At 50.1% G+C, this 25,553-nt stretch overlaps 9 protein-coding genes across 9 annotated transcripts; 2 read left to right on the top strand and 7 right to left on the bottom strand.

Moving 5' to 3' along the window:
* Positions 1-134: 134 nt before the first annotated feature.
* Positions 135-5,158, bottom strand: N7506_008050 (type V myosin; the record flags this gene model as incomplete). Its single annotated transcript, XM_056957343.1, has 6 exons — positions 135-453; positions 507-580; positions 637-4,495; positions 4,555-4,744; positions 4,796-4,928; positions 5,024-5,158. 6 exons carry the CDS (start codon positions 5,156-5,158, stop codon positions 135-137), a joined length of 4,710 nt encoding a protein of 1,569 aa, XP_056811677.1.
* A 775-nt stretch (positions 5,159-5,933) lies between these two features.
* Positions 5,934-7,401, bottom strand: nap1 (histone chaperone NAP1; the record flags this gene model as incomplete). Its single annotated transcript, XM_056957342.1, has 5 exons — positions 5,934-5,984; positions 6,038-6,378; positions 6,436-7,137; positions 7,209-7,288; positions 7,355-7,401. The coding sequence occupies 5 exons, from the start codon at positions 7,399-7,401 to the stop codon at positions 5,934-5,936; spliced, it is 1,221 nt and encodes a 406-aa protein (XP_056811676.1).
* A 1,075-nt stretch (positions 7,402-8,476) lies between these two features.
* On the top strand, positions 8,477-13,432 carry N7506_008048 (uncharacterized protein; the record flags this gene model as incomplete). The annotated part of the gene is made up of 19 exons (XM_056957341.1): positions 8,477-8,568; positions 8,627-8,666; positions 8,721-9,257; positions 9,308-9,649; positions 9,700-9,834; positions 9,889-9,955; positions 10,018-10,149; positions 10,205-10,554; positions 10,623-10,768; positions 10,817-11,222; positions 11,276-11,429; positions 11,481-11,813; positions 11,861-11,943; positions 11,993-12,124; positions 12,187-12,419; positions 12,470-12,593; positions 12,643-12,688; positions 12,743-12,893; positions 12,943-13,432. The coding sequence occupies 19 exons, from the start codon at positions 8,477-8,479 to the stop codon at positions 13,430-13,432; spliced, it is 3,993 nt and encodes a 1,330-aa protein (XP_056811675.1).
* A 455-nt stretch (positions 13,433-13,887) lies between these two features.
* On the bottom strand, positions 13,888-14,104 carry N7506_008047 (uncharacterized protein; the record flags this gene model as incomplete). Its single annotated transcript, XM_056957340.1, has 2 exons — positions 13,888-13,953; positions 14,009-14,104. 2 exons carry the CDS (start codon positions 14,102-14,104, stop codon positions 13,888-13,890), a joined length of 162 nt encoding a protein of 53 aa, XP_056811674.1.
* Positions 14,105-14,733: 629 nt separating this feature from the next.
* On the top strand, positions 14,734-16,688 carry N7506_008046 (CDC2/CDK family serine/threonine-protein kinase; the record flags this gene model as incomplete). Its single annotated transcript, XM_056957339.1, is given in 9 exon segments — positions 14,734-14,840; positions 14,895-14,976; positions 15,030-15,126; positions 15,175-15,329; positions 15,381-15,408; positions 15,463-15,676; positions 15,736-15,930; positions 15,988-16,189; positions 16,200-16,688. The coding sequence occupies 9 exon segments, from the start codon at positions 14,734-14,736 to the stop codon at positions 16,686-16,688; spliced, it is 1,569 nt and encodes a 522-aa protein (XP_056811673.1).
* Positions 16,689-16,996: 308 nt separating this feature from the next.
* Positions 16,997-18,672, bottom strand: N7506_008045 (D-3-phosphoglycerate dehydrogenase; the record flags this gene model as incomplete). The annotated part of the gene is made up of 6 exons (XM_056957338.1): positions 16,997-17,025; positions 17,077-17,158; positions 17,215-17,273; positions 17,324-17,956; positions 18,018-18,325; positions 18,392-18,672. 6 exons carry the CDS (start codon positions 18,670-18,672, stop codon positions 16,997-16,999), a joined length of 1,392 nt encoding a protein of 463 aa, XP_056811672.1.
* A 525-nt stretch (positions 18,673-19,197) lies between these two features.
* N7506_008044 (serine--tRNA ligase SES1) lies at positions 19,198-20,924 on the bottom strand (the record flags this gene model as incomplete). Its single annotated transcript, XM_056957337.1, has 7 exons — positions 19,198-19,356; positions 19,407-19,775; positions 19,831-19,921; positions 19,975-20,396; positions 20,446-20,607; positions 20,665-20,735; positions 20,792-20,924. The coding sequence occupies 7 exons, from the start codon at positions 20,922-20,924 to the stop codon at positions 19,198-19,200; spliced, it is 1,407 nt and encodes a 468-aa protein (XP_056811671.1).
* Positions 20,925-21,569: 645 nt separating this feature from the next.
* On the bottom strand, positions 21,570-22,315 carry rhbA (Rheb family small GTPase rhbA; the record flags this gene model as incomplete). Its single annotated transcript, XM_056957336.1, has 4 exons — positions 21,570-21,809; positions 21,869-21,997; positions 22,058-22,197; positions 22,261-22,315. The coding sequence occupies 4 exons, from the start codon at positions 22,313-22,315 to the stop codon at positions 21,570-21,572; spliced, it is 564 nt and encodes a 187-aa protein (XP_056811670.1).
* A 569-nt stretch (positions 22,316-22,884) lies between these two features.
* Positions 22,885-25,414, bottom strand: N7506_008042 (WAPL family protein; the record flags this gene model as incomplete). The annotated part of the gene is made up of 2 exons (XM_056957335.1): positions 22,885-23,163; positions 23,219-25,414. 2 exons carry the CDS (start codon positions 25,412-25,414, stop codon positions 22,885-22,887), a joined length of 2,475 nt encoding a protein of 824 aa, XP_056811669.1.
* Positions 25,415-25,553: the final 139 nt, after the last annotated feature.

The raw sequence follows: 25,553 nt of genomic DNA, 5'->3' as shown, positions 1-25,553 counted from the left end.
TCTGTTCTGGTCTATAAGCCCAAGACATATGCAATTGAAACAAATGAAAATCATGCGTATCACTGTATCTCAAAGGCCGAATCAATGGCAGGTCGTAATCCGTAACAGGAATCCCCCTCTAATATACAACACATCTATTCCTCAATCTCCCCGTTGTCAAACTCCAGCTTCTCTTGTTGTGCCACTGCTTGCGCAGAGACAATCTCGGCCAGTCGCTTCAACCGTGGTGTTTGGAGCCAGGATGGAGTGTAAGTTTCCAGGGCTGTGATCACACGCGGCTCAGCGATCTCATATGGTCCACTGTCTTCCATGTCTACCGGGGCCAACAAGAGGACGTCGCTCTTCTCTGTGACGCGAGAGGCGACGGCCTTCATGATTTCGCCGTTGATAGGCTGCTCGTAGTCTGCAACCAGGTACTGGTTCAGCAGTTTCTGGATCTGGTTGGGGGATAGCCTGGAGAGAGTCAGCGAGGTGAAAAATGATAGATATGCACGGGGTTTACTCACATCCAGCAGATGTCTTGAATAATCTCAATGTCATTCAAGGTTGCCTTCTTCAGCTGCAGAAGCTTGGTTGCTTGCTGTACAGATATTAGTACGTGGAAAAGTATACGGGGAGTTCAGGAAATAAACTTACCATCAAATGCTCCAGCTTCAACGTCCCCTCTGGCATATCATGACTCTTGCACCACTCCTCAATTCGGGTGATGTTGTAGTTGATTTGCAGACCACGCTTCCAAGACAGGAAATTGCGGCGCATGAGGAGATCGTTGAAAGCGGTAACACCGACAAGGCGCAAAAGCTCCGTGATAGTCTGGTGAACAATGGCATGCTCAAGGTAGAAGGCCTTCATGGCCTTGTAGACACCATTCAGAAGACTGAGGAGGTTATCCATGCTGTAGGCGGGGTTGTTGTTGGAGGGCAGGAGTTTGCCGAGGAAACGATTTGTCTCACTGGTGACAAAGCCAGGGAGGGATTGAGATTCGATAATGGCGGGCACAATCATCTTGTAAAGCTTCTTCTTCAGCACCTTCATCCAGGTATGGTAGATGTTGAACTCCAAGCTCTCAAGGTCGTGCTTCACAATCTCCAACAGACGGTCATATTCATAGTTCTCGGTCTTCTGTGCTTCGTACCAGTCCTCGGCCAGGAAGACAAAGGACAGCATCTCATGCACGTTAGACAGCCAGAAAGCACCAGGGTTGATCGCGTCATCTCCTTCATGCTGCATGACTTCTTGTTGAATGGACTGCATGACATTAGCCAAGAAGCGCTCAGACTCCTTGACAAAGCCGTTGTTCCACATCTCTGATGTAACAAGGTTGATCAAGTATGCCGGGAATAACACCTCCTTCTCTGTTGGCGGGGGAGTAGAGCTGGGGAGAGGGATCTTCAGGTTTCGAATGAGGCCCATGGCGACCTCCTCGTTCAAGTCTTCTTCCTCGGAGAGCAAGTTCTCAAGTTCGACCTCCACTGACTCAAGGCCAGGAGAGATAGCCGCATGCTGACGGGCAGCCAAGGAGGCAGGGGTGACTGCCATAGACACAGGGCGAGGGTTAAAGGCACCGCTGAAACGATCAGTTTCAATCTTCTCAGCGCCAGCGCTGCGTCTCTTTGGCTTAGGCTTCTTCGAAGACACCAAGTTGATCAAGCCTGGTGCAGGTGCCTGAACAGCACCGCCGTTTGGCACGTCACCGTTGACACCGTTGACAGGCACAGATCTCTTAGCAACCTCGAGCTGTTCCTCCAGGTCGGTGATGCGCTGTCGGAGAGCAGTCTTATCCTTCTCGTGGTCGGCATCCAGGAGTTTAAGGCGCTCCAACTCCTCGTTGGCAGCCTGCAGAGCGTCGCGGGAGATCCTCTCCTCTTCTTGAAGACGCTTAATGTTGGCCTGGGCCTCAGCATGGCTGTGTTGCAGCTTGGCCATCTCCTCCTCAACCACCTCCAATCGGGCTGCGGTGATACCTGCTTGGTTTGCCTCGGCTTGGAGTTCCTTCGTACGGGCATCCAAAGCATTGTGTCGGCTTCGCCAGGACTTCAATTGAGTGTCGTAGTTATCCAACTGTGAAACCAGAGTCTTGTTCTCAGCCTTGAGGGATTGCAAGTACTGAGTCAACTCGACGACCTTGTTCTCCAGCTTGTAAGAAATTTGCTTAAGATCGCGTGCATCCTCACGGAGTCTCTTGTAGGCGTTTCTCGCCTCTCTACCTCTCCAAAGATTTTGGATGGTGATAACCTTGCGGCGATACTGTCTCCAGGACCGTATTTGACGCCATGAGCGGAAGGCGCGTTGAATGACCTTGGCTGCGTTGCCATTGATCGAGTCCATAATGTTGCGTCGGCACAGGAAACCCTTCGCAATAGACTCAAACATGATGAAGTTCTTGCGGATCTGGGTGTACCGCTTCTTCTCCTTCTGACCACGCCAGACCCGCTGGATGGTAGTAGCAGCCTTGGACCGACGGATCTCCTGAGCCTGTTGGCGTGCCAGGAAACCACGGATGAAGGCCTGTGTGGTGAGGATGGCGTCACGAGCATCGAGATAACGGCGGCGGTAGTACTTGGCACGCAAGTTCTTCTGGATCATGATGGCACACTCGTTCAACCTGGAGGTTCGAAGGTTCTCAAGGAAAGCAAGCATACCAGCCCGGAAGAAGATTTTGGTTAAACCGAGCTGATACTTATCCTGCTTGTCTTGGCTGGCATCACCCAGGGCTTTGCGAAGAATAGCATGGCACATTTGCCGGATCTCCGAGGTCCATTGGGAGGAGTGACATAGCATGTAGTAGCGGAACGCAAATTCCTCATAAGTCCATCGGGTTGGGTAACCTGCAGTACTGATGCGGACAGTTTCCAAGACACCACAGGCTCTCAATTGACTGAGGACCATGGGTCCCTCGAATTTCCAGGCCTCCTTCGCCTCATTGGGTTTGATACAACGAATGTAATGAACCTCGGTGTTGTTGATGGTGTTCATCAATTCAATCAGAGAGGACTTGAAGATTCCTCCGAGAGTGGGCTTGCGATTCACCGCAACACCAATGCGACGTCCCGGAGCTGCCGCAACTGGTTTGGAAGACATCGAGGCAGAGTCCTTTTCGCGAACAGCAGCAGCAGTGTCAAGGATCTCCTTGATGAAGGGATTCGAGGAGTTGCGCAGCACTTCCAAATGCTCATCGGGCACAGTATCACGGTTCTTCTCGATAAATCCATCAGACTCGTAAGTGACATCCACAGCGTAATGGCAGACGGTGAACGCAGACTTGCCGAAGCGAGGCTTCTTGTAGAACTTTTGCTTGTCGGCAGCGAAGTGGTGGTGAAGCTTAGTGACAAACTGTTCATCAGAACCCATAGGAAGGCGAGACTCTTCATCCAGCAGAGCCAAGACACCGAGCTTAGATTCAATGAGATCGATACAAGGCTGATTGTCCGAGAAATCAATGAAAGTCCAGTCAATCTCTTCCCGGACATACTCTTCCTGTTCAAGCTTGAAAACATGTTGGTTGAATTCCTGCTGAAGCTTCTCGTTGGCATAGTTGATACAGAACTGCTCAAAGGAGTTCTTGGCAAAGTGCTCGAATCCGTAAATATCAAGAACACCAATAAAGCACTTGAACTTCTCAAGCACTTCGTCGGTGGCCAAACGGCGGTTAATCTTGTCGACCAGCCAGTCAAACAGACTCGAATAGATGAACTTGGAGACGGAGTCTCGTACGACCAGAGCTTGTTGTTGTGTCAGATTGGAAGTGATCTTCTCACCGCGGGTGATCAGTTGCTTCTTCACAATCCACTTGGCGAACTCAGTAGGATCGATTCCGAGCATCTCACAGGCGCGGACAAGAGCGGGTTCGGTTGATGAAACTGAAGAATCCGTACGAGTAGCGGTGATCTTGACGTTACCCAAGTGCAGCAAGGCTGCAAGAACACGGAAAATTCCAGTTTGATCCTCCTTCGGCACACCAATGACAGCCAAAGACTTTCTAGTTGCCTCAAATTCGGCCTTGTCATCAACACCGTCGATCACAGGCGTGCCACCCTGGTTAAGGTATTCAAAGTCTTCCACGGGCAAGAGACCCAGCTCCTGTTTCTCCGCATCCGAGGCACCGGCCACAAGCTGGTAGAAGATATGGTAGTTTCGCTCCTTCAGAGGCTGGAACACCAGTCTCGACCGCTCAAGAAGATATGTCCGGATCTTCGCACCAATAATGTTCGTCCGTTCGTCAAACATGATTTCGATATACTTTCCGAAACGGGAAGAGTTATCGTTACGTGTCGTTTTGGCGTTACCGAACGCTTCCATGACAGGGTTGGTTGCCAAAATCTGCTCCTCGGTTTCACTGATAGCTTCTGCTCGGCTTGTGGTGTACTTTCCAGGCTGGTCGGAGGACTCGCGAGTCGCAAAATAACGCATGATATACTTGGCGCTGACGGTCTTACCCGCTCCGGACTCTCCAGAGACCACGATCGTTTGGTTCTTTCCATCGCGGAGCATGTCACTGTGCCAAATATGGTTAGAATCGAACACCGGGAAGAACGAGTATAATGTGGTTCTTACGCGAAAGCTTCCTCCGCAATTGCGAACAAGTGAGGGGCTTGTGAGGCACGGTGTTTCCCAGCATAGACCTGCACCATCTGCGGCACGTAAAGCGAATCGACTCGGGCAAAGGGGTTTGTCGCGATCAGGACAATACCACTGTAGGTATATATCTCCTTCTGAGCATATCGGAGTTTTATTGCCTGGAGGACTTAAGGGTTGTCAGCTGGGCAACCGTACTCGAGAAAGCTTGGACACCAACCAGCGGGTTCGTTCAAATGTGACAGGTTTGTTAAATCTTCACTTGCTTCAAGCATCGCCGGGTTCATGAGCGGTGGTAGTTTAGGATTGTTGTCGACCTGCAGCTCGGACTGCGTGGTCTCAACGGTTTTTGTCTGCCCGATCAAAACATCGTGAGCGATTCATCTCCCACGGTGATATCCCGGACTCTGCCATGTGGCCGATTGCCCCAAGGTGCTCAAGTGCCTACCTCGCCATTTTCCAGCTCAAACACCAATTGAACCTTCTCCCCGTCCACCAGCTTCTCCTTCACCTCGGACGCCAGCCACCCTTCTGTCGGGTCGGGCTGCCAGGCCCTTGTGCCGACCTCGTAAATGTGCGCCATGAGGATTGTTCGTTAGTCGTGTTGAAAGCAAAGAAATGGGAATGTCGAGCTAAGGGTTCGGGTAGGTCGAAAGATTGAATCGTGTGTAGTCCAAAGACAAGGGGGACTGTCAACCCCTCATCTCACAAGGAAAAGGGAAGAAAAGATAGATCGAGATAAGAAAGATGGAAAAACAAAGTCAACCCTTGAAGACTAACAACCCATTTAGCGAGAAAGCCCCTGAAGGAGCTTAGGACGGAATAATATGGGGGGCGCCACACCCCACAGGCTGTCACCGCCATCCTTGTTGGTCTCTGCATTTCAATGCAAGGCATTGCTTGTAGGCTTTGGATTTAGCCTTGAACTATTGTGTCTATGCATAAGAAGCTGTCTTGAATCATGTCTACTAAAACTCCGTACAAGTCTATACTTTTGAGACATGCCGACCCTCGTCATCTATATATCCGAGTCGAGGTACCTCGTATCTCAGCGGGACTTAACTACGGACCAGGTGTTTATAACCCAAAATAGTAACATGCCGACCCTAACAGCCTACCTAATTTGAGCTTCACATATACTTTAAATCGTAGCCATGGATATCATTCCAGCATATCCACCTAGGCAGATTCCAACACTTATTACACCATCTACGTTCTCAACTATACCAGATTGCACGCCGATTATGTCATTGATTGAGTATTAGAAGGTAGGGATCACGCAAGGCAAAGGAAGACATAGCAAAATATCAGAGAGTACTAGTAATCTCATGTGGTTTACCACCGGCAACTTTTTTCATTTAGTTTTGCTTGCACTCGGCGGCCTCCTTCTTGGGCTTGGAGGTTCCATCCTGGGGATCGGGTTAGCATGGTGTGTAGTCAATGAGATTGGAAGCCTCCTTACCTCTTCATCTGAGTCCTCCTCAACATCGCGGTCCGACCCGTGGGATTCCTCATCCTCGTCGTCCTCATCCTCCTCATCCTCGTCATCCTCGTCCTCGAACTCGCCCTCCATGTCGTCACCGAGCTCCTCGAACTGAAGGGCTTCACCGGTGAACCAGTCGATGGCACGGGGAATGAGCTTCTCCTTGATGTCTTCACCAAGCTGGTAGTCGAGCTCGAGGCGCTCCTCGATATCGCTGGCGACGGAATCGTCGTCATCGGTGGGGGGCTGTGGGGGAGAGAAGAAGTTGAAGAAGGATTCGGTGGGCACGCTGATCTTGACAACGCGGGTCTGCTTGGTGCCTGGGGGTGAAGAGTCAGTAAAAGGATCAGAGCCACTCGATATTTGAGTTTACTTACTCTTGTTGCGCTGCTTCTTGCTTTCAAGGCGGAGGGTCAGATCCTGGTCCTCCTTCCAGTCGATCTGGGAGCCTTCGGCGTGGTCGTAAATGAAATCACCGCCGTATCCATTCTCATCCTTGTAGAAGTATGACTTGGAAATGGTTTTGTTGGTGAAGAACTCGTTCTCAGAGAACTCGAAAATGAGGCGGAATCCGGGGCGGTCAAGGTACTCCATGCGAATGTCGGTGAGGTGCTTGAGGGCGTCCTCGTCACGCTCGGTAATCATCTCGGCAAGAGAGATCTGGTTCTTCATGGCAGAGAGCCAGAACTCGGGGATACCGGTCATGGTCTCACCCTCTTCCTTCTTGACCTCCTTGGTCTCCTCCTCTTCTTCCTCGTCCTCCTTTCCGGCCTCAACCTCGGCCTCGGTCGGCTCCACACCGCCGTTGATTATCGTAGAACGACGCTCGTAGAGCGGGGTGAACTTGGCAAAGAACTTCTTCTCAAGTTCCAAAACCTCCTCCTGGAACTGAGCCTCGAGCTTGGCATGCTCCTTCTGGACACCCTTCAGGCCAGCGACACGGCGGCGGACGGAAGGAGGGAGAGATTCGATGTAGCCGGAAGAGCGACCGACGAGTTGACCCAGCTTGCCTTGGATCATGGAGACCAGGGCAGGGTTGCGGGCGAAGAGAGAGGCAGCGGTGGCATTGTCAAGGGACTCTGAAAAGTGCACACGGTTAAAAAGACGTTCACGATAGATAAGAGACGTGTAGAGAAAAAAGAGCACTTACCCTCCTTGATGCTGGAGACACCAGGCTGTTGAGCGTGAGAGGAAATAGGAGCATTGTTGGCCGGTGTGTTTTGCGGGGTCCTTTGCATGTTAGGAGATTTTTTTTGCTTTTCGGCAGAGGGAAAAAAATGGAACAGGGGAACTTACGGTGCGACCGGGAAATCGGCCTTCTTATTTCTGATGGGCTCAGACATGGTGTGTGGGAGGAAAAGGATGGGGAATGAGGAGGAGAGAAGAATTTGATACTGAAGAGAGTCTGGAAGATGGTGGGATCCTTAGCGCCTGGTGGCCGAGGGGCTTGGCGGGACGCGGTTCTGGTTGAGAACGAATGCAAAGGCTGCAAATTCTCCCAACAATTACCCCCTCCTTTAATGATATGGGCTCGATTGACTTCTATTCGATAATTTCTAGTTATATTCTTTCCATTCTATTCCTGCTTACTGTCATTTCTCTCTTCATCAATCCGTTTGACCCGTTGTGGCGGTAACCTCTCATTCTTTTACCCCTCTCCGAAGTTAGTTGGCCCCTAAAAGGCGTGTCATACGTTCTAGTGGCTTGAACGCTTCTGCAATTGATGCCTCCGGGTACCTGGATGCGTACAAAACTGTAGTATGCTATACAAGTCAATGGGGGAAAGTGACTTGAGAAAGGGGCATTTACCCATATGAAAATGTATATTTAGAAACATTACGCTGTACCCCCCGTTTGCTTGTTTTTTCTTCTAGGCTGCATGATTGGAGATGACGTTCCAATTGGTTTCTTATTAATGTACAGGGGCAAAAGGAAGAGGTTAGGTGTAGATCTCCCCGTAGCATCTCAGATCAAACCCCGTCGATGACTTAGTGGCCAATGAAATGCCCGCTGATGAAGCCCAAATATTAGATGCCAAGACTATTATAGTCTTCCAGAAGCATTTTATGGGGCTTGGAGAACATTGCTGGCAGCGAGCCCAAGATCTCAGAACGAGTAAGGAAGCAATTTGTCAATTCAAAGATTGACAGGAGCATCGAAAGCCTGTTGTGAGAACCTTTTGAGTCTTGGAGCTGATATCGGCCTTAGATAATCACGGAAGCTGCATCGGTCACATGGAGATAAGCGGCTCTCCGCTGTGGGACATCCGATAAGCTCCCCAGATCACACACCCTTCCTCGATTTGACCTTGCGGCACGCGGCACCTTGGTGACTTACAACTCGGCCAATATACTCCCCCAAGCAGACCCTCGCTGGGGTTTACTGGACCATTGACGAAGAGAGCGAATCTCTCTCAATATGGGGAGCCGTCCGCAGTCGCCCACGGGAACTGGTCCCGTGGACCTATCTATGCCCCGAAATGGGCTGCGGCGTGACTCCATGCGAAGCAGGTAGCTTCAACCCGCCCGTCATAGCTGCTATGGGGCTAGAAATACTGACATCCGATAGTATGAGCGTTGTGTCCGACGTTGAGATGGCGCGAAATGAGGTATGTCGAAATCTCTGTACCTTAATGCGCAAAACTTGAATTAATATGTATCAGGTTTTCGATGGCCCAATTTCAGAAAGCATTCCATCGAGTGTGGTATCTTTCGCTCACCGTCGAAGCCGAGCAGACTCTACCGTGAGTTTTACATACTTTCAGGACGGAGAAGACTTCGCCGAATTGTCGAACGAAGATGCAGTGGACGATGAAAGCGAGATCGACGAGGAGTCTCTGCATGGACTCGGGGATGCAGATATTGAGTCTACTAGAGGATCCTTTGTGTCCAAGCGGTTGTCGACATCCCGCGACTCCGTCGAGCACCCTCTGCTTTCTCGCTACATGTCCGCCAGCTCGTATGGTCGGGATCGGAGGACTGGAAGTCGTCTGAACCAAAAGGTTTACATCGCAACGGAAGACTTGACCGCGGTTTTTGCTGGATTCTCTACTAGCACCGTTGGTCTGGCCATCTACATTGCGTTGTGCATCTTAACCGGTGGGCTTGCCTACCTTCTTTTCCGGTGGCTACCGCGATGGCGGGTCAAATTGATTGGAAAGGCGACCCCAATTGGGAGATGCCAGTGGGTTGCTATCGAGGTGAGCTTCCAATATGAGTGCCGATCAAGTACTCGTCTAACAATTCCCAGGACCAATGGGGCCAATTTACAATTCACGAAGTTGGCAGTCAGCCATACGGACGTCCACTTTCGACGGTCTTTGCTGACTCTTTACTCCACACACTCGACGAAGACGGTGACCCAACGATCCAGTTCCTGCAATTCATTGATTACAGATACCTGCGATTCTTCTACCACCCGATTGAAGATAAGTTCTCTTTGATCACTGGCTGGAAAGATCCCTCATGGACCAATGCCAAGGTCATGCGAGGGGGGTTGGACGCCGACGAGCGAGACAGTAGAGAGCAACTTTTTGAACGCAATGCTATTGAAATTGAGCAGAAGACTATTCCGCAGCTGCTCGTTGACGAGGTGAGTCCACTATTTGCTATATCCACAGTCCTGGGTTCTGACATATCTAGGCCTTCCATCCCTTCTATATCTTCCAGATCGCAAGTTTGGTCCTTTGGTCCATGGATGAATATTACTATTATGCGGTCTGCATCTTCTTGATCTCGTTCTTTAGTATTGGAACGACTGTGCTCGAGACAAAATCGGTATGCCCCGACCAAATCTTCGATTCCTATGCTTGACCTAACTCAATGACCCAGACAATGAGCCGACTCAGGGAGATTTCTCTCTTCGATTGTGATGTTCGCGTCCTAAGAAACGGATTCTGTGAGTAGACATGATTTGTCGCCATCTATATGATATGATCGAGACTAACTTTGTATCTACAGGGAGATCTGTTTCTTCCCAAGAGCTGGTACCTGGCGATGTATATGAGTTTTCCGACCCGTCGATCAACCAGGTTCCGTGCGATTGCATACTGCTATCGGGTGATTGTATTGTGAATGAAAGCATGCTCACTGGTTCGTTCAAACCCAAAAAGACTTCACCAAATTCAATCAAAGCTTACTCTAGCAGGCGAATCTGTTCCCGTATCTAAAATTCCTCTGACTGACGACGCCCTTGGATACCTGGACCTTAGTACTCCTTCTATTCATCCGAACGTTGCCAAGCATTTCTTGTTTAGTGGCACCAAAGTCATTCGAGCTAGACGCCCTCAGAACGTTGACGACGACGAGGCTGTGGCATTAGCTGTTGTTGTCAGAACGGGCTTTTTGACCACGAAGGGTGCTCTAGTTCGCTCGATGCTTTTCCCTAAACCGGATGGTTTCAAGTTCTATCGGGACTCATTCCGTTATATTGCAGTCATGGGAATTGTCGCACTTCTTGGATTCGTCGCTTCGTTCGTTAACTTTGTGCGGTTGGGTGTAAGTGAAATACAACACCCCTTCCCCGGTAACATCTCTCGATTCTTGTCGCTGACAGAACTACACAGCTTGCTTGGCACTTGATCATCATACGAGCACTCGACCTGATCACAATTGTCGTTCCACCAGCTCTCCCGGCCACACTTACGATCGGAACCAATTTTGCTCTTTCCCGACTTAAAAAGCAGAGCATCTTCTGTATTAGCCCTCAAAAGTGAGTTGCATACATACGAGTGTTGTATCTGAATACTAATCAAAACAGGGTCAACGTCGGAGGAAAATTAGACATTGTGTGCTTTGACAAGACCGGAACTCTCACAGAAGATGGACTGGACGTACTTGGAGCGCGCATTGTTACTCGTGGTCAAGGATTCTCGGAATTGCTCTCGGAGACTTCCGAAGGATTCCTCACCCCAGCTTCGTCCAGAGACGCCGCATACGATATCGAGAAACAAAAGAAGATCATTTACACCATGGCAACATGTCACTCCCTCAGGGTAGTGGACGATGAGTTGCTGGGCGATCCGCTTGACGTTAAGATGTTCCAGTTTACCAACTGGACGTTCGAGGAGGGTGGAAACCATGTTTCTGACCAGACAAGCCCCAAATACGATACAATCACACCATCTGTTGCGAAACCTCCTGCTAGCGATCAGCAGGATGCCAATGTGAGTGAACATAAGCCCACGTGGAATGAAATCTCAGGCCTGACTTTGTACAGAACCCCCTGGAACTTGGAGTGCTACGAAGCTTTGAATTTGTCTCCCAACTTCGCCGCGCTAGTGTTGTCGTGAGGCAATTTGGCGATAACGGAGCTAGTTTCTTCGTGAAGGGCGCCCCAGAAAGCATCAAGGATATCTGTCTCCCAGGATCACGTCAGTGTCACTGTCCCCTCTGAGCCTACATCGCTGACTTTCATTTTGCAGTTCCCTCGGACTACGAAGATCTCCTGAGCTACTATACCCATAAAGGATACCGTGTGATTGCTTGCGCCACCAAGTACGAACGGAAATTGAGCTGGACGAAAGTCCAGAAAATGACTCGAGAGGAGGCCGAGTCAAACCTGGAATTCCTGGGGTTCATCATCTTTGAAAACAAACTGAAACCGAGTACTGCCGGTGTGATCTCCGAGCTGAACGAAGCAGGTATTCGCAACGTGATGTGCACTGGTGACAACATCTTGACTGCGATCAGTGTTGCTCGCGAATGCAACATGCTTGGACGCAATGAGATGTGTTTTATCCCCCACTTTGTTGAAGGTCCGTTTCCTGTCCTTGATGGAAATTCCATTGCTAACCATCAGCAGGACCCGGTCTTTCCTCAAAGATTTCACTTATATGGGAATGCGTGGACAACCCTGACCTTCGTTTGGATCCTAGAACTCTGATGGTAAATTGACTTCCCAAACATGTTGTGACTCGTAACTAATGCAGAGCAGCCTATTCATACCGCAGAGACCGATCTCTCCGTTCCAGGAAGCACCTTCATTGAGCGGGAATACTCCGTTGCCGTGACGGGCGATGCTTTCAGGTGGTTGATTGACTACGGAAACGAGGATGTCCTTAACAAGGTATGTGACCATCACATCCAGTCATTCTGATTGAAGGTGTAAACTCACTGTGGTTTGTCTAGGTGCTTGTATTTGGAAAGGTATTTGCTAGAATGTCGCCAGACGAAAAGCATGAGTTGGTCGAGAAACTACAGTCTCTCGATTACTGCTGTGGATTCTGTGGCGATGGTGCCAACGACTGTGGTGCATTGAAAGCAGCAGACGTTGGCATTTCTTTGTCGGATGCCGAGGCATCTGTTGCCGCGCCGTTCACTAGCCGTGTCTTCGAGATTTCATGTGTTCCAACCTTGATCAAGTAAGTGACCAGCTGTGTCGCGGTCCTGGCATTTCTAACAGCAACTACAGAGAGGGCCGAGCTGCTCTGGTGACGAGCTTTTCCTGCTTCAAGTTTATGAGTTTGTATTCCGCTATACAATTCTCTACAGTCAGCTTCTTGTATACTTCAGGCTCCAACCTTGGTGATTTCCAGGTGATAACCCTCGTCCCACAGATTTGCGTTGGTGACTAACAATATTTAGTTCCTTTTCATTGATCTGGCACTCATCATGCCAATTGCAATCTTCAGTACGTTCCAATATTCGCTCGATGGCATATGCGCCTGTGCTAATGATGCTTTAGTGGGCTGGGCTGATCCTGCTCCTACGCTGTCACGGAAACGACCCACTGCTGATCTGGTCTCGCGCAAGGTCTTGACACCTTTGCTTGGACACATATCCATAGTTGTTCTAGCACAGCTGGCGGTTTTCAAGACTGTTCAGATGCAGCCATGGTTAGTAGCCCATGACTCTACACAAGCAAGCATTCTGACAACGATACAGGTTTATGCCACCGCAGTTGGATCTCGAGAAGAGCAACATTGTGAATTCCGAGAACACCTCGCTATTCTTATTCTCTTGTTTCCAGTACATCCTCACCAGCGTCATCCTCAGCGCTGGTCCACCTTTCCGAAAGGCAATGATCCATAATGGTGCGCACTTTGTTGTTTATGACCTGTTCAACCGGATGCTGACTATAATCTCAGTACCATATTTATGCACGATCATTGTCGACATTCTCATCGCAGCTTACATGCTGTTCAGGCCTTCGGAATGGGTGTCCGAAGTGATGCAACTGACATTTATGTCTGATGGATTCAGAAGCTGGCTCATAGCGCTGGCATTCGGAATCTTCCTCCTGGCCTGGATCTCAGAGAAGAACCTCTTCCCACGTGTGGCGCAGATTCTCGGGGTTGCTCGTGCTCGCCTGCAGCCAGGCTACCGCAAGAAGCGCCGCATGTACAAGGTATTGTTGGAGGAGATGCGCATGTGATACACTTCACAACGCATTCTTCCTGTTGTACTTGTATTTGGTGTATATGCATTGCAGATATTGTGCACATTTGGTGCACTTGCGCAATCAGCGCACAACATATTGAAAGTTGAGGAACATAGAACATGTGGTGGGCCTTTCATGTACTTGTACCAGATCTACTACATAGAGTTACAATTTCCTGTTCAATGCACTTTTTCTCTTCAATCGACGCTCAGGGCCAATCGAATGTAGATAATTGACTTGGCGACTTTAGAAAATGAAGTATGGGTATACAATTCGACTTGTGAATGGGGTTTATCGCGGACTTGCTGACCAAGTGCTATTGCTTTTCAGAAACATAGTCCGCAGCTGGTATGAATTCAGGGATCCCCCAGAGCACATCAAGAAACCAATGTGATCACAGCCGTTCCAACAAAGAGAGGGGAAACGAGATTGACGAGATTGTATGCCGTTCAGTGGTCCCAAGGGTGCTTCCAGCCGAGGAGAACCGCACCATCCTTCTTCGCGCGGTACATGAGCTGAAGAGATAATCTTGTCAGTACAAATTTACGTAGCAGATGTAAAACTACTCACGAAGAACCACATGCTAGCGCCCAATGCAGTCGCAGTGAAGCGGTAGAGCGGTCGGACCGGGTGGATGTGGATGGGGTGGGATGATGCGCCCGCCATTGCTATAATATTCGGTTAGTTGGGGATGCCGGCACACGTCAAGACCATATCTGGGCAATACACATACTGTGAGTTGGAATCGGTTGTTGGTGCTTCGAGGAAGAAGACGGGGAGGGTTCTGCGACGACGGAGTCGGGGTTGCACGTGACTCGGTGACGGAAGGGAAATCAATGACTTCCGTTGATTCAGTCTCGCTTGCCTATTGTTTCCTTTGATTGGGCTGGTTCCTATTCATGTTTGTATTGTCCTTCAATACTTCAGGCTTATAAGTCTTAACATTGAGAAATGCGACAAATGCTCCTCACCTGACTTTCTCTCGTCGACCTTTTTTTCTGAAATGGACTTGGTTTCGACACTTCTACACCTCACTTTGTTTAATCCGACTTTCGACCTGATTTGACGACCCTCGATACCCTGCGCAATCTTTTGACACAGAATCCTCGAGACCGCGCGCAACATCGATCCGAAAACCACCCGCGCATTGAGCTCCAAGTGACGGGGTTCTACGCCGCTTCGAACGATTTACAAATATTGCGCGTGAAGTGACGTGACGTGATATCGATACCGGCATTTTGGGACCTGCTGTGACAACTTGACTCAGTCCAGTATTCACAACTGGCCGAGCCAGCATGGCTATGTCACTAGAGAAAGACCGTGATGGGCATCCACGGTTTCCAGGATGCTCAAACATCACCGAATATACCTTTGTTGGGAAGCTCGGAGAAGGTACTTTTGGGTATGTTATTCATCAATATCCCGTGGTCAAGTCCTTTGGCTAACCGGTTGCCAGTGAGGTCTACAAAGCAAAGTCCAAAAAAGACAACACTGTTGTGGCGCTGAAGAAGATTCTTATGCACCATGAGAAGGAAGGCGTGAGTGATCAAGATCATTCGAACCATGGACGTCACTGACAGCTTGCGTCTAGTTCCCAATCACGGCTATTCGAGAGATCAAGCTCATGAAAGCACTTTCCCACATAAACATTTTGCAGCTCAAAGAGATGGCAATCGAGCGAGGCAAAGGTTGGTTTGAAATCAACTCCATTTTCAACAAAAACTGATTCCAAAAAGGCGAGGGCCGAAAAAAGCCCAGCATGTACATGGTTTTCCCATACATGGAGCATGACCTTTCAGGACTTCTGGAGAACCCAGCAGTCCATTTCAGTGAACCACAGATCAAATGCTACTTGATGCAGCTCCTCGAGGGGCTCAAATACTTACATGGAGTATGAATATCTCAACACATCCTTCCCTGGAACCTTCTAACAGCCCTATAGCAACGCATTTTACATCGTGATATGAAAGGTAAATATGCCATGCTTGATCGCCCTTTTGAGCTATGCTGACATCGCTAAACAGCTGCAAATTTGCTCATCAGCAATGGCGGAATCCTACAAATAGCTGATTTCGGCCTTGCACGGCCCTATGACGATGCACCTCCACTTCCTGGGAAAGGCGGAGGAGAGTCCAAGAGAGAATACACGGCGCTCGTGGTCACAAGGTGGTACCGCCCTCCCGAGTTGCTGCTGCAGCTTCGAAAGTACACTACAGCCATCGATCTTTGGGGAGTTGGGTAAGTTCATCCCGCTATGGATATTTGCCATAAAAACACCCCTCTAACACTACTCGCAGCTGTGTTTTTGGCGAAATGTTCAAGGGGAAGCCCATTCTCACTGGTAACAGCGATCTGAACCAGGCTCAACTAATCTTCAATCTTGTGGGCACTCCCACAGAAGAAAACATGCCCGGATGGAGTGCGCTCCCTGGCTGTGAAGGAGTGAAGAACTTTGGATACAAGCGAGGCAATCTGGCTGGATCCTTCCAAGAGTAAGTCGCCAACCCTCAATTCTTTTTTTCACCTAGCTCAAATACCAACTGCCACAGATTGAGCCCAACGGCTATATCATTACTCGGAGAGCTCCTGCGTCTCGATTGGAAGAAGCGGATCAACGCCATGGACGCGCTCAAACATCCTTACTTTACCACACCCCCGCTCCCTGCAAGACCTGGAGACATCCCGAAATTCTCAGACTCTCACGAACTCGATCGCAAGAAATTCCGTAACCAGCGGCCACCCGTACCGCCTGTTCCTCCAGGCGTCTCTGACGCCCCACCAAATGGCGCCTGGCCAAGCTCTGGCTCTCGTGGACCCGACTCTCGACATGGTCGTGTTCCTGGGCCGGGGCGCGGAGGCAGACCCCCTCCACCAACAAGCCATGGACACCTTCAACGACGCGCTCCTTTCCCACCATCAAGAGAATCCGGCCTCCCTCCACGGCCTCCTGTGCCATCTAATCAACCGTGGGAGGGGCCCCCATCCAACAGACCCGATGGGAGAGACGATCGGCGTGGACAATTCCCCCCAGGCCGATCAGGAGGCAGACCGACTAACAACAACCTGGACTCATATGTCCCAAACTACAACGATCGCAATGATCGTCCAAGGGATTCGGGAGAGCATGGCTCTTCCAATCCCGATTGGCGTGCATCAGGCCGCCGCGACTACAGACGTGAACCGTCACGGAGGCGAAGCCGAAGCCCTAGCTTCAGAGAGGCCAGTCGAGGCTGAGGCCCGAATGTCGTAATGTGCTGTGGTTTTCATTCTAGCTGGTAAAGCTCTACTAGAGTATGAGGACTTTGAAATGAAAATAAAGTTCTTCAAAAAAAATAAAAAAATAAACATTCATGTCATGACTTTACTTTTGTCTAGCAAATGGCACATTATTCACAAGATATACACTCAACGGCGTTTCGTGACTCGATCCGAGCTCACGGTGTAGTCTTCGGGGCCTCGTTGAGAATGCCCCGTCCTTTGAGAGGCCCTGTCGGGATGGGCCTGTGTTCTTAAGTTGATTAAACTCAACCCTGAGGTTGGCTTGTTGGAGGGACCCGCTCAGTACAGAATACGGGTCATGATACGAGCTGGATAATGTCAGTTTGGGGTTTCAATGAATGTGATTAAGGTATTCTTACAGGGAAGACTCTCGAGACGGGTGTAGAGATCTCTGATGGTAGCGGTGTCGACATTGCTGATATCGGCCATCAGGTAGGCAACCTAGATGGCATTAGAAACGGGGACCTTTCTTTGCTAGGTGAATGACATCAACTTACATCGCCTCTGCTATCGGTCATCTGCTTGTCAACGTTGTGGTCTCCAATAATTTCGTTGACTAGTGGAACGTTAGCTGGTAGATCTTTTGTTCGAAACAGGCATACTGACCCTTGCGCAACACTCCGGGAATGTTCTTGTGGATGTAGATGACACGGGCGTGGTTGGGCTCGTCCATAGTCAATGAACGGAGAGTGACCTCGGGCAAGTTGACAGCACCCTGGGTGGAACCCTCGTTGGCATAGCGAACGAGAGCCTGGGCAACCTCAACACCGATAGCCTTCTGGGCCTCCTCGGTACTTCCACCGATGTGAGGGGTCAGAATCAGGTTCTTGAGAGAACGCAGGTCCTCGCCCCAGGTGTTCAGCTCGCTGTTAAAGTAGTCACCGTTTCCGGCAGGCTCGTTGGGGTACACGTCAAGAGCGGCACCGGCGATCTTACCGCTGCGCGAGGCATCGATCAAAGCGGGGATGTCGACGACAGTTCCACGGCTAGCGTTGATCAGGTAGCTGCCCTTCTTCATCTGCTCGAACTGCTTGGGTCCGATCATGCCCTTGGTCTCGGCAATCTCGGGAACGTGCAAGGTGACGAAGTCGGCCTGGGCCAAAAGCTGCTCCAGGGACTCGACCTGGTGGGCGGTACCCAGAGACATGATGTTGAGAACGTCGTAGTAAATCACTGACATACCCATTGCCTCAGCCAACACTGACAGCTGGGCACCAATGTGGCCATAGCCGACAATACCTAATCGCGGGGGTCAGAAATGAGCGCAAGATGGCAAAAAATTTATAGGACTTCGACATACCCAGAGTCTTTCCACGGATTTCCCAGCATCCGTTGCTGACCTTGTTCCAGGTACCGTTGTGCATCTCGTTGGAGCGGTCGCCCAATTGGCGAGCGAGAACAACCATTTCACCGATGACCAGCTCGGCAACACTGCGGGAGTTACTGAAGGGAGAGTTGAAGACGGCAATACCCTGATCGGCAGCATATTGGAGATCGACCTGGTTGGTACCGATACAGAAGCAACCGATGACGATGAGGTTCTTGGCCTCCTTCAAGACGCGGGCAGTGAGCTTAGTCTTTGAGCGGATACCGATAACGTGCACATCGCTGGCGGAATATTAGCAATTAGCAATTGGGACTTGAGGACTTTCCATGGGGACCGCGGGGACCCACCGAATCTTTTCAATGAGCTGATCTTCAGGCAGAGAGGACTTGAGGAATTCGACCTGGTAGCCCTGCTGGGAGAGGATCTCACGACCGGTCTCGTTGACATTCTCGAGGAGAAGAACCTTGATGTCTTCAGTGGCGAATGGCTTGAGGTGCTTCGCGTTGACGGGGACGATGCGGTTCAGAGTAGAGCTGTGGCTGGAGGGGGAGTTGAAGGAGGCGGAGGGGGAAGATGCGAGGTTGGCCAAGTCGTCTTGACGAGGGCGGATATCTCTTGCGGCAGACATTTTGGATGGATTGAGGGAGGATGAAGCTGGGAAATCCAAAATCTAAAAGACCAAGATATGAATCACCGTATGACTCTTAATGGCACTTAAGTAAGCCCCTCCGGAATCGGCATTCATTTGGCCATCGTTCGGCTTCTGCTTTCGGGCTTTTCGGGCTTTCTGTGGTTTCATTCTAGTTCGTAGTTCGTTTTGGTTTCTAATCTAATTTGTTTATTAATTATTTCACTGGCTCTTCCCAATTGCCATGCAGTACAACAGTCTACATTGCAATGTTGGAGGGGCATCTTTCGCGGGGCAGAACTTTTTTTTTCTTTTTTTCTTTTTTCAAAAAGCAGCCGAAAGGAGCCAATCAAATGCCGATCACCAAAATTAGACATGAGCTTATCTGTTTTAGGCAATATCAACTTCAATTGCGTGCTTTGCTGCCAGGGTACTCCATACTTCGACCTTGTATACTTCGTAATCGCGATCTTCTCTTTCGGGTATATGCTTGGCAATGCGTTGAAATTGACCTATTTAAATGATCTAGACCTTGAGGTTCTCCATCTTTTGGGTGGGAGCCTCGGTGCCCTTGGACTTCTTGCTCTTGCTGGAGGTGGTCTCCTTGGGGAGTTCCTTGGTGTAAGGAAGGAATTCGGGCTGACCGGGAATGTACTTGCGCAGAACCTCGGGAACCTCGATACCCTATATCGCAGTTAGTATCCATCGGACAACCTGGGACTGAAACAACTTACATCTTCGCGCTGGTAGTTCTCGAGAACACAGCAAAGAGAGCGCTCGGTGGCACAGAGAGTAGAGTTGAGAGCGTGCACATATGTCTTCTTCAGATCAGTGGCCTTCTTGGCACCGTAACGGATCTCCAGAGCGCGGGACTGGTAATCGGTGCAGTTGGAGCAGGAGACAAGTTCCTTGTACTCCTTCTGGAAGGGGAACCAAGCCTCCAGGTCGTACTTCTTGGAGGCGGCGTTGTTGAGAGCACCAGAAACAATCTCGACAATCTGGTAGGGAAGACCCAGGGACTTGTAGAACTCCTCGGAGGTGTTCATCATGTCCTCAAATGCTTGCCAGGAGTCCTCGGGCTTAGTAAGGACGAATTGTTCGATCTGGAGAAAATGAGTATATGGGTTGCATAGGCATAGGGGTTTGGGGAATTCAAACCTTCTCGAACTGGTGGACACGGAAGATACCCCAGGCATCCTTTCCGTGAGATCCAGCCTCCTTACGGTAACATGTGCTGTATCCGGCATACCTAATTTCCGAGTCAGCAAATCTGGTTGATTCTCGTAGATAGAGATGCCTTACTTGATGGGAAGATCCTTATCCTGGAGCCACTCGCTGTCGTGCAAGGCAGACAAAGGCTGCTCGGAAGTGGCAATCAGGTACTTATCAGTAGACTTGTCTTCGCTCTCGGTAACCTTGTAGAGCTCCTCGTCGAATTGCTCCAGCTGAGCAGTCTTGGCCATGAGATCGCGAAGCATGAACTGAGGGGGCTGGTTGGGAGTGTAGCCCTTGTTGAACAGGAATTCGAGACCGTAGTTGATCAGAGCGAGGTTAAGGAAGAGACCGTATCCAGTCAGGCAGTAGCCACGGTGGCCAACAATCTTGACACCGCGCTCGGGGTCGTATCCATCGAGGCGAGTCAACACTTCGTGGTGAGAGAGGCAACCGGGTCGCTCCCACTTAACGTCCTCAGGAGCCCATGTCCTGACCAGCTTGTTGTCTGCCTATAGATATATGAGCGGTGCGGTTGTCATTGCGCACAGTGACACATACCTCGTCGTTGCTCACGGGCACGGATTCGTGGACATAGTTTCCGATGGTGCGGATCTTGCGATCGCGCTGCACCTCCTTCTCGACAGCGGCGCTCTCGAGCTCCTTCTTCTGCTTCTCCAGGTCGGTCTTCTGCTGAAGGAGTTCGGTGGCATCCTCCTTGTTCTATTGATCGCCGGGTGAGCCTCTCCATCCACATCTTGCGGCCACAGTCAAACCCACCTTCTTCTTCATTCCAATCTCCTTTTGAACTCCGTTGATTGTGGTACCGATCTTTGTTACCTCATAGCGGGCTAAAACAATCAGTATTAGTGACATAGCTCCTCCAATTGCAGAAAGCGACACATACCACGGCGGGCCTCTTCGTACAGCGCAATCACTTCATCAACAGTCTCTTCGGGAGCAAAGCGCTTCTGCTGGCTCTCCTTGATCTTCTTAATATCACCACCGCGCTCGGTAACGAAATCGAATAGGTCCAACATCTTGAGTGTGTAAGTCGCAAATGGCAGAGTGACTCAAAAAGTGTGGAGGGGTAAAAGCGAGGAAAATCAGAGTGCGTATCTCCACGCACCGAGGGGGTTATCTAATCGACGCCCCAGTCGGGCAACTATACACCTGGGCACTATATCTCTAACAGGCTATACTGGTCACTATGTATGTCGTCTGAAACATTTTTGAACTGGATAGTTTATCTCAAAAAGAAGAACAGCAATTCATTACTCTATGCATGGTATCCATGATCCCTAAAACGGCCCTAAAACTCATTATTCATGCAATAAACAAACCCCCAAGGATCCACCAACTGTTGGGAAAAAAGACATCGAAAAAGGTTGACAAGGAAAGTGGTCGGCCTGAAGCCAGCAAGTGATGTCTCTTTCCTGTTATATTCAAGATTAGTGGGACATCAGGAGCGGACAAGGTGTAGTATAGTAAGTGTACATTATGCCAGGGTGATTGACACAACGACTTGGATTCATGGGATGCTCTGATTGTCCAAAAATAAGGAGGATGTCTCATGGTGTTTCACAATAGTCCCCATGTCGAAGGCAGGGTTTGAGATGCTGAGTTGGCACTTACATCCCTGGCAAAAAGAAAAGGAAATCACACGTCGAGAGAGAGGTCTCTGATCACATCAACGCGCACTTGTTGTTTCCAGCAGGCTGTGAAGGATTCTGCGACTTCTCGACTTCTCCAATCATAAGATCGAAGGCCTTTGCGACATTGAAATCGAGGAAAGCACTAGCTTCGGTGAAGGCACAATTGACCTCCTCTGCTAATTGTCGACCCTCGTCAAGAGAGACTTGGCGGTGATCTGGCTTGAGATCGCTCTTGTTTCCTACTACAACGAGAGGTACTTCATCCGCGCCCTGAAAATGGAGTGTTAATCTTGTGGAAATGTGAAGTCATAGATCATATCTCGACTTACAAGGTGGTTGAGAATCTTATCTCTGATCGTCCGCACCATCTCAAATGACTGGCGCGATGTCACTGAGTAAACGATGATGTACCCGTGGATTCCAATAAAGTGCTTGGAGTTCAAGATGCTGTATTCGTCCTGTGGGGTGGTCAACTCGACAATTCAACATGGCATCTCGCAGAAGCGCTAGCCGCTTACCTGGCCTGCAGTGTCGACGATCTCAGTCGCATAGTCTTGTCCATTGTGCTTGATGATCCGACTGAAGGTGTTCTCGATTGTAGGGTAATAGCTCTCGACGAAGTGGTGTTCGACAAAGCGGACTGTAAGAGATGATTTGCCTAGCACATAACGATCGTTAGATCTTGTCTCAGCGTCTCAGAGAGAAGAGCAGGATTCCATACCGACGGAGCGACTGCCGACAATGGCGATCTTTCTTTGCTTGGGTGCAGCAGGCATCTTGATGATGTAGTGTGTTGAGCCTCAGGGTGGTTGATCAGAGTGACTCTTGGATCAAAACCGTATCCGAAGATACGCAGATTCTTATTGCAGTAGGTCTGAGTTAGTTAAGTTTCTCAGACAATGGCAGTTGCTAGGAAATGAAGACGTTGGGAGGTGGCAAATCCCCCTCGAAGCATGCGGAGCTCCATCTCCCGGTGCCCTGCAAACAATGCAAACGGATACTTCCATCCCGAAGGTTACAGTGTACAATTGGCCGGAAATACTTTCACATGCTTTCTATGCGAGTTGATATTGAGTCATAGATTATTTTCCACTGTTCTTTTTGACGAGCTCAAGTGAGCATATGAAACTTGAGGGGGCTTGCAGATAACTCTCGTTGGCGCTCGTGTCGGACACATGGAAACCGTCTTAGACAGTTGAAACACAGTACAATGGCAAAAAGGGTATCAAGAATCTTCCCAAATCTTTAACAGACCGACGCCGTTGGCCGTTGGTTTAGGAAAGTACACGTGAAATGGATCGAATGGAGAATACAATGGTGGCTCAGGAAATATGCAGGGCTCCCATCATGACTCTGCAAGTCGGATCTGAGCGATGAGCTCTTGTAATCTGGCCATGAACCCACTAGCCGGTTGTCCTTGAGTGGGCAGTACAGAGGCTTCCTGTTCAACCTTCCGGTGGTACTGTAAGAACTCATCAACCGTTGATATCACCGTTGCCAGCCCTTTGGAAGCCAGCAATGATTTGATCTTCGATCGGGTTTCATTGTCGATGGCGAGTGTGAGTAGTAGAACAGCCAAATACCCCACAGCGACATTGTGATGTACCTCCACGACGGAATGTGCCTAAAAATACCCTGTCAGTTCCAACTGTCAGAATCAGGACGGCCGAGAAGCTCACCGTAGAGATAGAGTCGACAAAGGTGGCGAACAAGCGGGTGAGACTTTCAAGGAATGATTGGTCTGGGCCCGCAGAGTCGAGGAATATCGTCCTTGATGCTTCACTTTGCTCGGTCAGGTTGATTAAAGCGCCCAGTGCTAGGATCACGCTGTCAAGGGCATTGTTCTCCTGACCAAGCGCGTCCTCATTCAATTCGCCAAAGTTCGCAGTGACCATGTGGACTAGGCCTCCAACCATCTCTCGGTTTGCAAATGTGTCGCAGATTGCCGGGTTGCTGTTTGTGACATTCAAGATCACTCGAATGAACAAAGGTTGTATTTGTTGACTGATCGAGTCTAGCTTGTCGCTTTTCAGATAGAACAGGGAGTGGAGCGACGCGAGGGTCACCATCATATCTCGGTATTCTTGTTTATCAGGCTCAGACGAGGCAGTAACTGCCTCCAGTACCGCAAACACCATACACAGCATTTGAGAACTCTCAGCGGGTGCTTTTTTCTGCGAGACGCAACGTTGACTTTCAGAGGTTAGTAATTGTATCAGAATTTTTAAAAGAGGAGCTGAGAACCCGCTAGGGCTCTCGCCTTGGGCTCGCATTGTGGAGATGGTTGTGCTCAAACAACACAACGTTACGGCACAGGGTGAAATCTTTAACACCGAGGGATCGGGAAACAGCATATCAGAGATCCTCGGGATGGTATTCTGGATCGCCTTTTGCAAAGGGCGAGCTGGGCCGGTGAGCTGGGCTTTTGTCACCTCTGTTAGGTCATCTTGGGCGGCCAGCAACATCGGAGATAGGTTCAACAGTTTGGGCCATGCTGCAGTTGCTAGAATAAAAGGCATGTGCCCATCGGACGATGCCAGTGCATAGGCACAAAGCGCGAGAGTTGCAGGAACCATCTGAAGCTCCATAGACAGGCAATCGACAAGCCTTTTGTCGAAGTTACACTCCACAAACCGACGTCTTAGACCACTATCCAACAGCTTCCCGCACAGTTGAAGCAAGGCATTGCATCGACCCGACACTGAGTTTTGTGTATCCTCGATGTCTTCAAATATAGACTCGACAGCGCCTCGGTACCGTGCGTTCCCCCCGGCTTGGCGGAGCTCGTGGATACTTCGCACTGCTCCTTCGTCGTTCGCTTCATCGTTTTCCACTATTGATTGAGCACTGGAGGTGGCATCTTTCATCAACTGACGCTGGACTGACTGAGAACGGTGCTGTGGGCCCGAAAGATTAGGCGCTGTAAGATCTTCTTCGAGGAGCATGTCATCAAGAAATGAGCGTTGACGGGCGTACGTGACACCTGAGCTCCGCAGGTGAGGTGGGCCTGCAGTAGGAGAAGCTTGAACGTGGTTTTCGAGATGACCCTCCTCTACAGGTACTCGTGGCGAGGCCGGACTGCGTGGAGCTGGAATTGATGACTGCTGGCTTGCGGCAGGACTCTGTTGGGGAATTTCGAGAGTGGGTTTTGTTGATCCGAGTGAGTCAATCAGTCTCTTCCGACCAGGTGTAACATTCCCTGCAGTCGCATACCGCTGCTTGGTGATCGGTGAGCTCTTCGCCTCAGAGCCAGATACCTCGGAACTCTCATTGTGTGGTGCTGCTGGTGCATCCTCGGGGGCGGGTTTCTCTGTTTTGCCGCGCGCAGGCCTACCAGCTCTTGAATATGACGGTTTCTCGGCCTTCATCAATTGCTGATCGTCTGCCTTGGCAATCTTCAAAGGCACATTTCCTTTGAGCACCGCCTTTTCTGGCTTCCGTGACGCGGCAGTATCCCTGCCATCGACCACGCGCGACTCCGAGTTAGGTGCATCCCTGGGCCCCGCAGCTCGCTTGGTCGTGGGACTATGTTTGCTGATTGCGTCGGGACTGAGACGCCTTCGCTTTCGCCGAATTATGGGTCTCTCATCGCCTGAGGAGGGTAGATCATACACATCGGGTTCTGTGGTGGATTGCGATTGCGCAAGAGCGGGTGCTGGGGTCGCGCCGGAAGACCCGGGTGGCTTATCATCCTCCTTGGGGTTCTGTATCCCATTTTTGGAGGATCGTGAGATACGTGGTGAGCTCGGCACAGTCTTCCCTTGGGAAGCAACCTTGACTGGGCGTGCATGCGTTGTGTTGGGGTTCGAACGAGACTGGCCTTTGACGGTGCCATAGGTCACCCGATTTCGATTCCGGGTACGTGAGTTGTCCATTTTCAATTCAACAATTAGATGCGCATGAGTCGAGAGAAGCAATTAAGTAGGCAAGTTTGAAGGAATACGAGGAGACATGTCGTGGGATTGAGTTAATAAAGAAGTGCGCAAGAGCTGGTTTCATGACGCGAACCCATGC

This window comes from Penicillium brevicompactum, assembly GCF_028827555.1.
Source record: "Penicillium brevicompactum strain IBT 35665 chromosome Unknown utg000005l_segment0_segment0, whole genome shotgun sequence".
NCBI classification, from domain to species: domain Eukaryota; kingdom Fungi; phylum Ascomycota; class Eurotiomycetes; order Eurotiales; family Aspergillaceae; genus Penicillium; species Penicillium brevicompactum.
This window is presented reverse-complemented; position numbering and strand designations above follow the sequence as displayed.